Source organism: Bacillus rossius, chromosome 11 (genome assembly GCF_032445375.1).
Source record: "Bacillus rossius redtenbacheri isolate Brsri chromosome 11, Brsri_v3, whole genome shotgun sequence".
NCBI lineage: Eukaryota > Metazoa > Arthropoda > Insecta > Phasmatodea > Bacillidae > Bacillus > Bacillus rossius.
Genome location: NC_086338.1, coordinates 33,292,410 through 33,305,978, shown reverse-complemented (window position 1 = coordinate 33,305,978; position 13,569 = coordinate 33,292,410). Strand labels below are relative to the sequence as shown.

General features: G+C 40.0%; 1 protein-coding gene across 1 annotated transcript; it reads right to left on the bottom strand.

The window, feature by feature from the left end:
* Positions 1 to 12,545: 12,545 nt before the first annotated feature.
* Positions 12,546 to 13,302, bottom strand: LOC134536447 (uncharacterized). The gene is made up of 2 exons (XM_063376162.1): positions 12,802 to 13,302; positions 12,546 to 12,683 (listed from the first exon to the last, which is right to left on the bottom strand). Exons 1-2 carry the CDS (start codon positions 13,300 to 13,302, stop codon positions 12,546 to 12,548), a joined length of 639 nt encoding a protein of 212 aa, XP_063232232.1.
* Between the last annotated feature and the right edge of the window lie 267 nt (positions 13,303 to 13,569).

Genomic DNA, 13,569 nt, shown 5'->3' with positions numbered 1-13,569 from the left:
AACAAAACGTACGTAATGCAGGACTAGTGCTCATTAAAGAACACACTCCTGTGAGTAATTCAAAGTATCAGATTCGTGGCAACATCGTCAGGTTTCCATTTTATAGTGTTTCGAACTTACCATTTATAACCATACACTACTCATTGTTCGAAGTGTTGAAAAAATGTCAAAAACACTACGTACGTTATACAGGACTAGTGCTCCTTAAAGAACACACTCCTGCGAGTAATTCAAAGTATCAGCTTCGTAGCAACATCGTCTGGTTTTCATTTTATAATGTTTCCAACTTACCATTTATAACCATACACATCTGAGAGAATTAAGTGTTAAAAAAATGTCAAAAACACTGCGTACGTTATACAGGACTAGTGCTCCTTAAAGAACACACTCCTGCGAGTAATACAAAGTATCAGCTTCGTGGCAACATCGTCTGGTTTCCATTTTATAGTGCTTCGAACTTGACCATTTATAACCATACACATCTCAGAGTTCGAAATGCTAAACGAATGCCAAAAACACTACGTACGTTATAAAAGACTAGTGCTCCTTAAAGAACACACTCCTGCGAGTAATTCAAAGTATCAGCTTCGTAACAACATCGTCTGGTTTCCATTTTATAGTGTTTCTAACATGACGATTTATAACCATACACTACTCATTGTTCGAAGTGTTAAAAAATTCTCAAAAACAAAACGTACGTTATACAGGACTAGTGCTCCTTAAAGAACACACTCCTGCGAGTAATACAAAGTATCAGCTTCGTGGCAACATCGTCTGGTTTTCATTTTATAATGTTTCGAACTTACCATTTATAACAATACACATCTCAGAGAACGAAGTGTTAAAAAAATGTCAAAAACACTGCGTACGTTATACAGGACTAGTGCTCCTTAAGGAACACACTCCTGCGAGTAATGCAAAGTATCAGCTTCGTGGCAACATCATCTGGTTTCCATTTTATAGTGTTTCGAACATGACGATTCATTACCTCACACGTCTCAGAGAAGGAAGTGTAAAAAAAAATGTCAAAAACACTACGTACGTTATACAGGAATAGTGCTCCTTAAAGAACACACTCCTGCGAGTAATACAAAGTATCAGATTCGTGGCAACACCGTCTTGTTTTCATTTTATAATGTTTCGAACTTACCATTTATAACCATACACATCTCAGAGAACGAAGTGTTAAAAAAATGTCAGAAACACTGCGTACGTTATACAGGACTAGTGCTCCTTAAAGAACACACTCCTGCGAGTAATTCAAAGTATCAGCTTCGTGGCAACATCGTCTGGTTTTCATTTTATAATGTTTCGAACTTACCATTTATAACCATACACATCTCAGAGAACAAAGTGTTAAAAAAATGTCAAAAACACTGCGTTCATTATACAGGACTAGTGCTCCTTAAAGAACACACTCCTGCGAGTAATACAAAGTATCAGCTTCCTGGCAACATCGTCTGGTTTTCATTTTATAATGTTTCGAACTGACCATTTATAACCATACACATCTCAGAGAACGAAGTGTTAAAAAAATGTCAAAAACACTGCGTACGTTATACAGGACTAGTGCTCCTTAAAGAACACACTCCTGCGAGTAATTCAAAGTATCAGCTTCGTGGCAACATCGTCTGGTTTCCATTTTATAGTGTTTCTAACATGACGTTTTATAACCATACACTACTCATTGATCGAAGTGTTGAAAAAATGTCAAAAACACTACGTACGTTATACAGGACTAGTGCTCCTTAAAGAACACACTCCTGCGAGTAATACAAAGTATCAGCTTCGTGGCAACATCGTCTGGTTTTCATTTTATAATGTTTCGAACTTACCATTTATAACAATACACATCTCAGAGAACGAAGTGTTAAAAAAATGTCAAAAACACTGTGTACGTTATACAGGACTAGTGCTCCTTAAAGAACACACTCCTGCGAGTAATTAAAAGTATCAGCTTCGTGGCAACATCGTCTGGTTTCCATTTTATAGTGTTTCTAACATGACGATTTATAACCATACACTACTCATTGTTCGAAGTGTTGAAAAATGTCAAAAACACTGCGTTCGTTATACAGGACTAGTGCTCCTTAAAGAACACACTCCTGCGAGTATTACAAAGTATCAGATTCGTGGCAACATCGTCTGGTTTCCATTTTATAGTGATTAGAACATGACGATTCATTACCTCACATGTCTCAGAGAAGGAAGTGTAAAAAAAAATGTCAAAAACACTACGTACGTTATACAGGACTAGTGCTCCTTAAAGAACACACTCCTGCGAGTAATTCAAAGTATCAGCTTCGTGGCAACATCGTCTGGTTTTCATTTTATAATGTTTCGAACTTACCATTTATAACCATACACATCTGAGAGAACGAAGTGTTAAAAAAATGTCAAAAACACTACGTACGTTATACAGGAATAGTGCTCCTTAAAGAACACACTCCTGCGAGTAATACAAAGTATCAGCTTCGTGGCAACATCGTCTGGTTTCCATTTTATAGTGATTAGAACATGACGATTCATTACCTCACATGTCTCAGAGAACGAAGTGTTAAAAAAATGTCAAAAACACTGCGTACGTTATACAGGACTAGTGCTCCTTAAAGAACACACTCCTGCGAGTAATTCAAAGTATCAGCTTCGTTGCAACATCGTCTGGTTTCCATTTTATAGTGTTTCTAACATGACGATTTATAACCATACACTACTAATTGTTCGAAGTGTTGAAAAAATGTCAAAAACACTGCGTACGTTATACAGGACTAGTGCTCCTTAAAGAACACACTCCTGCGAGTAATACAAAGTATCAGCTTCGTGGCAACATCGTCTGGTTTCCATTTTATAGTGATTAGAACATGACGATTCATTACCTCACACGTCTAAGAGAAGGAAGTGTAAAAAAAATGTCAAAAACACTGCGTACGTTATACAGGACTAGTGCTCCTTAAAGAACACACTCCTGCGAGTAATACAAAGTATCAGCTTCGTGGCAACATCGTCTGGTTTTCATTTTATAATGTTTCGAACTTACCATTTATAACCATACACATCTGAGAGAACAAAGTGTTAAAAAAATGTCAAAAACACTGCGTACGTTATACAGGACTAGTGCTCCTTAAAGAACACACTCCTGCGAGTAATACAAAGTATCAGCTTCGTGGCAACATCGTCTGGTTTCCATTTTATAGTGATTAGAACATGACGATTCATTACCTCACACGTCTTAGAGAAGGAAGTGTAAAAAAAATTGTCAAAAACACTACGTACGTTATACAGGACTAGTGCTCCTTAAAGAACTCACTCCTGCGAGTAATTCAAAGTATCAGCTTCGTGGCAACATCGTCTGGTTTCCATTTTATAGTGTTTCTAACATGACGATTTATAACCATACACTACTCATTGTTCGAAGTGTTGAAAAAATGTCAAAAACACTTAGTACGTTATACAGGACTAGTGCTCCTTAAAGAACACACTCCTGCGAGTAATACAAAGTATCAGCTTCGTGGCAACATTGTCTGGTTTTCATTTTATAATGTTTCGAACTTACCATTTATAACAATACACATCTCAGAGAACGAAGTGTTAAAAAAATGTTATAAACACTGCGTACGTTATACAGGACTAGTGCTCCTTAAGGAACACACTCCTGCGAGTAATGCAAAGTATCAGCTTCGTGGCAACATCATCTGGTTTCCATTTTATAGTGTTTCGAACATGACGATTCATTACCTCACACGTCTCAGAGAAGGAAGTGTAAAAAAAATGTCAAAAACACTACGTACGTTATACAGGAATAGTACTCCTTAAAGAACACACTCCTGCGAGTAATTCAAAGTATCAGATTCGTGGCAACATCGTCTGGTTTTCATTTTATAATGTTTCGAACTTACCATTTATAACCATACACATCTCAGAGAACGAAGTGTTAAAAAAATGTCAAAAACACTGCGTTCATTATACAGGACTAGTGCTCCTTAAAGAACACACTCCTGCGAGTAATACAAAGTATCAGCTTCGTGGCAACATCGTCTGGTTTTCATTTTATAATGTTTCGAACTTACCATTTATAACCATACACATCTCAGAGAACGAAGTGTTAAAAAAATGTCAAAAACACTGCCTACGTTATACAGGACTCGTGCTCCTTAAAGAACACACTCCTGCGAGTAATTCAAAGTATCAGCTTCGTGGCAACATATTCTGGATTTCATTTTATAATGTTTCGAACTTACCATTTATAACCATACACATATGAGAGAACGAAGTCTTAAAAAAATGTCAAAAACACTGCGTACGTTATACAGGACTAGTGCTCCTTAAAGAACACACTCCTGCGAGTAATACAAAGTATCAGCTTCGTGGCAACATCGTCTGGTTTCCATTTTATAGTGATTAGAACATGACGATTCATTACCTCACACGTCTCAGAGAAGGAAGTGTAAAAAAAAATGTCAAAAACACTGCGTTCATTATACAGGACTAGTGCTCCTTAAAGAACACACTCCTGCGAGTAATACAAAGTATCAGCTTCGTGGCAACATCGTCTGGTTTTCATTTTATAATGTTTCGAACTTACCATTTATAACCATACACATCTCAGAGAACGAAGTGTTAAAAAAATGTCAAAAACACTGCGTACATTATACAGGACTAGTGCTCCTTAAAGAACACACTGCTGCGAATAATTCAAAGTATCAGCTTCGTGGCAACATCATCTGGTTTCCATTTTACAGTGATTAGAACTTGATAATTTATTAACATACTTTACTCATTGTTCGAAGTGTTAAAAAATTCTCAAAAACACTACGTACGTTATACAGGACTAGTGCTCCTTAAAGAACACACTCCTGCGAGTAATTCAAAGTATCTGCTTCGTGGCAACATCGTCTGGTTTTCATTTTATAATGTTCCGAACTTACCATTTATAACCATACACATCTCAGAGAACGAAGTGTTAAAAAAATGTCAAAAACACTGCGTACGTTATACAGGACTAGTGCTCCTTAAAGAACACACTCCTGCGAGTAATTCAAAGTATCAGCTTCGTTGCAACATCGTCTGGTTTCCATTTTATAGTGTTTCTAACATGACGATTTATAACCATACACTACTCATTGTTCGAAGTGTTGAAAAAATGTCAAAAACACTGCGTACGTTATACAGGACTAGTGCTCCTTAAAGAACACACTCCTGCGAGTAATTCAAAGTATCAGCTTCGTGGCAACATCGTCTGGTTTTCATTTTATAATGTTCCGAACTTACCATTTATAACCATACACATCTCAGAGAACGAAGTGTTAAAAAAATGTCAAAAACACTGCGTACGTTATACAGGACTAGTGCTCCTTAAAGAACACACTCCTGCGAGTAATTCAAAGTATCAGCTTCGTTGCAACATCGTCTGGTTTCCATTTTATAGTGTTTCTAACATGACGATTTATAACCATACACTACTCATTGTTCGAAGTGTTGAAAAAATGTCAAAAACACTGCGTACGTTATACAGGACTAGTGCTCCTTAAAGAACACACTCCTGCGAGTAATACAAAGTATCAGCTTCGTGGCAACATCGTCTGGTTTCCATTTTATAGTGATTAGAACATGACGATTCATTACCTCACACGTCTCAGAGAAGGAAGTGTAAAAAAAATGTCAAAAACACTGCGTACGTTATACAGGACTAGTGCTACTTAAAGAACACATTCCTAAGAGTAATACAAAGTATCAACTTCGTGGCAACATCGTCTGGGTTTCATTTTATAATGTTTCGAACTTACCATTTATAACCATACACATCTGAGAGAACAAAGTGTTAAAAAAATGTCAAAAACACTGCGTACGGTATCCAGGACTAGTGCTCCTTAAAGAACACACTCCTGCGAGTAATACAAAGTATCAGCTTCGTGGCAACATCGTCTGGTTTCCATTTTATAGTGATTAGAACATGACGATTCATTACCTCACATGTCTCAGAGAACGAAGTGTTAAAAAAATGTCAAAAACACTGCGTACGTTATACAGGACTAGTGCTCCTTAAAGAACACACTCCTGCGAGTAATTCAAAGTATCATCTTCGTGGCAACATCGTCTGGTTTCCATTTTATAGTGTTTCTAACATGACGATTTATAACCATACACTACTCATTGTTCGAAGTGTTGAAAAAATGTCAAAAACACTGTGTACGTTATACAGGACTAGTGCTCCTTAAAGAACACACTCCTGCGAGTAATACAAAGTATCAGCTTCGTGGCAACATCGTCTGGTTTCCATTTTATAGTGATTAGAACATGACGATTCATTACCTCACACGTCTCAGAGAAGGAAGTGTAAAAAAAATGTCAAAAACACTGCGTACGTTATACAGGACTAGTGCTCCTTAAAGAACACACTCCTGCGAGTAATACAAAGTATCAGCTTCGTGGCAACATCGTCTGGTTTTCATTTTTTAATGTTTCGAACTTACCATTTATAACCATACACATCTGAGAGAACAAAGTGTTAAAAAAATGTCAAAAACACTGCGTACGTTATACAGGACTAGTGCTCCTTAAAGAACACACTCCTGCGAGTAATACAAAGTATCAGCTTCGTGGCAACATCGTCTGGTTTCCATTTTATAGTGATTAGAACATGACGATTCATTACCTCACACGTCTTAGAGAAGGAAGTGTAAAAAAAATTGTCAAAAACACTACGTACGTTATACAGGACTAGTGCTCCTTAAAGAACTCACTCCTGCGAGTAATTCAAAGTATCAGCTTCGTGGCAACATCGTCTGGTTTCCATTTTATAGTGTTTCTAACATGACGATTTATAACCATACACTACTCATTGTTCGAAGTGTTGAAAAAATGTCAAAAACACTTAGTACGTTATACAGGACTAGTGCTCCTTAAAGAACACACTCCTGCGAGTATTACAAAGTATCAGCTTCGTGGCAACATCTTCTGGTTTTCATTTTATAATGTTTCGAACTTACCATTTATAACAATACACATCTCAGAGAACGAAGTGTTAAAAAAATGTTATAAACACTGCGTACGTTATACAGGACTAGTGCTCCTTAAGGAACACACTCCTGCGAGTAATGCAAAGTATCAGCTTCGTGGCAACATCATCTTGTTTTCATTTTATAATGTTTCGAACTTACCATTTATAACCATACACATCTCAGAGAACGAAGTGTTAAAAAAATGTCAAAAACACTGCGTACGTTATACAGGACTAGTGCTCCTTAAAGAACACACTCCTGCGAGTAATTCAAAGTATCAGCTTCGTTGCAACATCGTCTGGTTTCCATTTTATAGTGTTTCTAACATGACGTTTTATAACCATACACTACTCATTGATCGAAGTGTTGAAAAAATGTCAAAAACACTACGTACGTTATACAGGACTAGTGCTCCTTAAAGAACACACTCCTGCGAGTAATACAAAGTATCAGCTTCGTGGCAACATCGTCTGGTTTTCATTTTATAATGTTTCGAACTTACCATTTATAACCATACACATCTGAGAGAACGAAGTGTTAAAAAAATGTCAAAAACACTGCGTACGTTATACAGGACTAGTGCTCCTTAAAGAACACACTCCTGCGAGTAATACAAAGTATCAGCTTCGTGGCAACATCGTCTGGTTTCCATTTTATAGTGATTAGAACATGACGATTCATTACCTCACACGTCTCAGAGAAGGAAGTGTAAAAAAAATGTCAAAAACACTACTTACGTTATACAGGACTAGTGCTCCTTAAAGAACACACTCCTGCGAGTAATACAAAGTATCAGCTTCGTGGCAACATCGTCTGGTTTCCATTTTATAGTGATTAGAACATGACGATTCATTACCTCACACGTCTCAGAGAAGGAAGTGTAAAAAAAAATGTCAAAAACACTACGTACGTTATACAGGACTAGTGCTCCCTAAAGAACACACTCCTGCGAGTAATACAAAGTATCAGCTTCGTGGCAACATCGTCTGGTTTCCATTTTATAGTGATTAGAACATGACGATTCATTACCTCACACGTCTTAGAGAAGGAAGTGTAAAAAAAATTGTCAAAAACACTACGTACGTTATACAGGACTAGTGCTCCTTAAAGAACTCACTCCTGCGAGTAATTCAAAGTATCAGCTTCGTGGCAACATCGTCTGGTTTCCATTTTATAGTGTTTCTAACATGACGATTTATAACCATACACTACTCATTGTTCGAAGTGTTGAAAAAATGTCAAAAACACTTAGTACGTTATACAGGACTAGTGCTCCTTAAAGAACACACTCCTGCGAGTATTACAAAGTATCAGCTTCGTGGCAACATCTTCTGGTTTTCATTTTATAATGTTTCGAACTTACCATTTATAACAATACACATCTCAGAGAACGAAGTGTTAAAAAAATGTTATAAACACTGCGTACGTTATACAGGACTAGTGCTCCTTAAGGAACACACTCCTGCGAGTAATGCAAAGTATCAGCTTCGTGGCAACATCATCTTGTTTTCATTTTATAATGTTTCGAACTTACCATTTATAACCATACACATCTCAGAGAACGAAGTGTTAAAAAAATGTCAAAAACACTGCGTACGTTATACAGGACTAGTGCTCCTTAAAGAACACACTCCTGCGAGTAATTCAAAGTATCAGCTTCGTTGCAACATCGTCTGGTTTCCATTTTATAGTGTTTCTAACATGACGTTTTATAACCATACACTACTCATTGATCGAAGTGTTGAAAAAATGTCAAAAACACTACGTACGTTATACAGGACTAGTGCTCCTTAAAGAACACACTCCTGCGAGTAATACAAAGTATCAGCTTCGTGGCAACATCGTCTGGTTTTCATTTTATAATGTTTCGAACTTACCATTTATAACCATACACATCTGAGAGAACGAAGTGTTAAAAAAATGTCAAAAACACTGCGTACGTTATACAGGACTAGTGCTCCTTAAAGAACACACTCCTGCGAGTAATACAAAGTATCAGCTTCGTGGCAACATCGTCTGGTTTCCATTTTATAGTGATTAGAACATGACGATTCATTACCTCACACGTCTCAGAGAAGGAAGTGTAAAAAAAATGTCAAAAACACTACTTACGTTATACAGGACTAGTGCTCCTTAAAGAACACACTCCTGCGAGTAATACAAAGTATCAGCTTCGTGGCAACATCGTCTGGTTTCCATTTTATAGTGATTAGAACATGACGATTCATTACCTCACACGTCTCAGAGAAGGAAGTGTAAAAAAAAATGTCAAAAACACTACGTACGTTATACAGGACTAGTGCTCCCTAAAGAACACACTCCTGCGAGTAATACAAAGTATCAGCTTCGTGGCAACATCGTCTGGTTTTCATTTTATAATGTTTCGAACTTACCATTTATAACCATACACATCTCAGAGAACGAAGTGTTAAAAAAATGTCAAAAACACTGCGTACGTTATACAGGACTAGTGCTCCTTAAAGAACACACTCCTGCGAGTAATTCAAAGTATCAGCTTCGTGGCAACATCGTCTGGTTTCCATTTTATAGTGTTTCTAACATGACGTTTTATAACCATACACTACTCATTGATCGAAGTGTTGATAAAATGTCAAAAACACTACGTACGTTATACAGGACTAGTGCTCCTTAAAGAACACACTCCTGCGAGTAATACAAAGTATTAGCTTCGTGGCAACATCTTCTGGTTTTCATTTTATAATGTTTCGAACTTACCATTTATAACAAGACACATCTTAGAGAACGAAGTGTTAAAAAAATGTCAAAAACACTGCGTACGTTATACAGGACTAGTGCTCCTTAAAGAACACACTCCTGCGAGTAATTCAAAGTATCAGCTTCGTGGCAACATCGTCTGGTTTCCATTTTATAGTGTTTCTAACATGACGATTTATAACCATACACTACTCATTGTTCGAAGTGTTGAAAAAATGTCAAAAACACTGCGTACGTTATACAGGACTAGTGCTCCTTAAAGAACACACTCCTGCGAGTAATACAAAGTATCAGCTTCGTGGCAACATCGTCTGGTTTCCATTTTATAGTGATTAGAACATGACGATTCATTACCTCACATGTCTCAGAGAAGGAAGTGTAAAAAAAAATGTCAAAAACACTGCGTATGTTATACAGGACTAGTGCTCCTTAAAGAACACACTCCTGCGAGTAATTCAAAGTATCAGCTTCGTGGCAACATCGTCTGGTTTTCATTTTATAATGTTTCGAACTTACCATTTATAACCATACACATCTCAGAGAACGAAGTGTTAAAAAAATGTCAAAAACACTGCGTTCATTATACAGGACTAGTGCTCCTTAAAGAACACACTTCTGCGAGTAATACAAAGTATCAGCTTCGTGGCAACATCGTCTGGTTTTCATTTTATAATGTTTCGAACTTACCATTTATAACCATACACATCTCAGAGAACGAAGTGTTAAAAAAATGTCAGAAACACTGCGTACGTTATACAGGACTAGTGCTCCTTAAAGAACACACTCCTGCGAGTAATTCAAAGTATCAGCTTCGTGGCAACATATTCTGGTTTCCATTTTATAGTGATTAGAACATGACAATTTATTAACATACTTTACTCATTGTTCGAAGTGTTAAAAAATTCTCAAAAACACTACGTACGTTATACAGGACTAGTGCTCCTTAAAGAACACACTCCTGCGAGTAATTCAAAGTATCAGCTTCGTGGCAACATCGTCTGGTTTTCATTTTATAATGGTTCGAACTTACCATATATAACCATACACTACTCATTGTTCGAAGTGTTAAAAAAATGAAATAAACACTACGTATGTTATACAGGACTAGTGCTTCTTAAAGAACACACTCCTGCGAGTAATTCAAAGTTTCAGCTTCGTGGCAACATCGTCTGGTTTTCATTTTATAATGTTTCACACTTACCATTTATAACAATACACATCTCAGAGAACGATGTGTTAAAAAAATGTAAAAAACACTACGTACGTTATACAGGACTAGTGTTCCTTAAAGAACAAACTCCTGCGAGTAATGCAAAGTATCAGCTTCGTGGCAACAACGTCTGGCTTCCATTTTTTAGTGTTTCGAACATATCATTTATAACCATACACATCTCAGAGTTCGAAATGCTAAACCAATGCCAAAAACACTACGTACGTTATACAGAACTATTGTTTCTTAAAGAACACACTCCGGCGAGTAATATCAAAGTATCAGCTTCGTGGCAACATCATCTGGTATCCATTTTATTGTGGTTATAATTTGGCCTTTTATAACTATACACTTCTCAGAGTTTCATGTGTTGAAAAAATGTAAAAAACACTATATACATTATACAGGACTAGTGCTCCTTAAAGAACACTCTCCAGCGAGTAATTTAAACTATCAGCTTCTTGGCAACATCGTGTGGTTTCAATTTTATAGTGGTTTTAACATGACAATTCTTTACCTCACAAATCTCAGTGAACAAAGTATTTAAAAAAATGTAAAAAACACTACGTATGTTATTTGTATTAGGATTGCTGTTTTCAACTTTCAATAAGGTTGATGCCTTCTGCCTTCTGCCGTGGTGATGTTGAGGGTTTGGAGTTGCTTCTGGGCGCCAACTATCAATAATAGCTACGTGCTAGTGCGTAGCCGAGACTCTTGACTCAGGGCGTGTTGTCGCTACGTGGCCGGCAGGCAGTAAGTATCGTTCCGTCAGATTTCCCCCGGGCTCTTTTAGCCACCAGTGACGCTATGTTACGGGCGTTGTAAATAATACGCGGAGCCTCAATTTAAAATGATTTTTTGTCAGGCACGCTATATATGCGCTGCGTCGTGGATGACCCGCTTACTGGGAGCCGTGCTCTTCAGGACACGTTTCTGATGGGCTGAAAACTCACGCAATTCCGGGTGAGATGGCAAGGGCGGAGGTTGAGAGGCTCCGCGGGCTACTCGCGACTCGTCTCCTTGGAGGGCGGTGATTAACTGGCGATGGCTGTGATCTGCACGACTCCCCAGCCTCGCTCCCGCGAAAACGTGTCATGTGCAAAAGTAATCCCGGGCCATACACGCCGCCTGATCGCGCTAAAGTCCAGAAGTTACAATTAATATTTAAACATAGCCATTACATAATTAATATTGTTATTAAGAGTGCTGAATGTTAATTTCAAAGTCCAGTTAATCAGGTCACCTAACAGTACCCACGTGGTCGACTTTCGCGTGGGCGACAGTCGATTAGGCAGGGCAGCTTATGTTCGAGGCGTTGCACCACCCTGCACCCAGGTGCATTCACGTCGCTTACGCTCGGGGCGAGGCGGCGATGCGCCATAGCTGTCTGTGCGGATTCGAGGAGCACTAATGGTTGGTGTCAAATGCTCCCCTTTTCCTGAGGCCGCTATGGTCATCGACACCCGATCACACGCATTGCCTCGTTGCACTGAGGCCGACACTGCCTTGGGGGATTGGTACCGGGGCTGCTGGTTTTTGGGCGAACGGGGGAAGCAGAAACATGACACTGAGGCGGGGTACATCGGGGTGTGGTTTCCGGTCTACTGGTGGTCGTAGTGGGCGCCAAATGAACTCTCTGAGGTGCCCCGGATTTTGGCGGACTCTTGTGGACTGTCGTGGTACCTCGGCACTAATGTTCCCCCTCCCACTCCGGGGGCTGTCTGGTCACCACCTTCCCCCTTGCCGGGAGGAGCAATGGGTACCTCTTGGCTGCTGCCCTAGCAGCATCCTCTCGTCGGCGCCCTGCGCGCTCGGTGGGACTGCCTGCCCTCAGGCTGGTCGGGGGGGGTAAAATACCTCGGGGCATGGCTGAGCGGTCATGGTAGTTGGCCTGCTGGAGCATTCGCCATCTGGGTCCAACCTGTCAATTAGACGCCCAAGTCTCCTTAGCTCGCTCCTCGCACTTTGGCTAAGATGGCAGAAAGTCATCACAGGTGACATGGTCGGTGACGTGGGGCGTGTGACTGGTGATGCGAATGGTGACATCGGTGATGGTGCGTCAGCTATGATGGTGGGCCGGCACAAGTCCTGCGTGTCGGCGGGTGAGGTGGTGGGTGGTGGTGTGGCTGGTGGCGTGGCTGGTGGCGTAGGATGGAGCTGGTGACTGGGGTGGTGATGATGGTGATGTGGTGTCCATGGTGGTGGGTTAATGGTAGGGTGATTGGCCGACTGGTGATGTGGCACGTGAGGCTGGTGCGCTTGGGGTGGGGGCCCTTGGGCACTCCCTACCCTCAGAGGGATCCTCGGCGGTGGAAACGAGGCGCAGGTCGTCCCTGTGGATTTTTGTGGCCCTACCATTTGGGAGTCTGATAAGGTATGTAGTGGGGCCTAGGCGTCGCAAGACCTCCCGGGGGGCTGCCCACTTGGGGCTCAGCACCGCACAGTAGTTCTTCCTGCTGGACGACAGGTGGTGACACCGGGCATAGACCATCTGCCCTGGCTCCAGTGGTGTTGGGGGAGTGGCTGACTGCGGGGTTCGGGTAGCCAGGTACTGGGCTTGGTGCCGTCGTGCCTCTTCCCTTAGGTCAATGGCTGGTGGGCGGGTGACTGCCCCTGCTGCCTCGG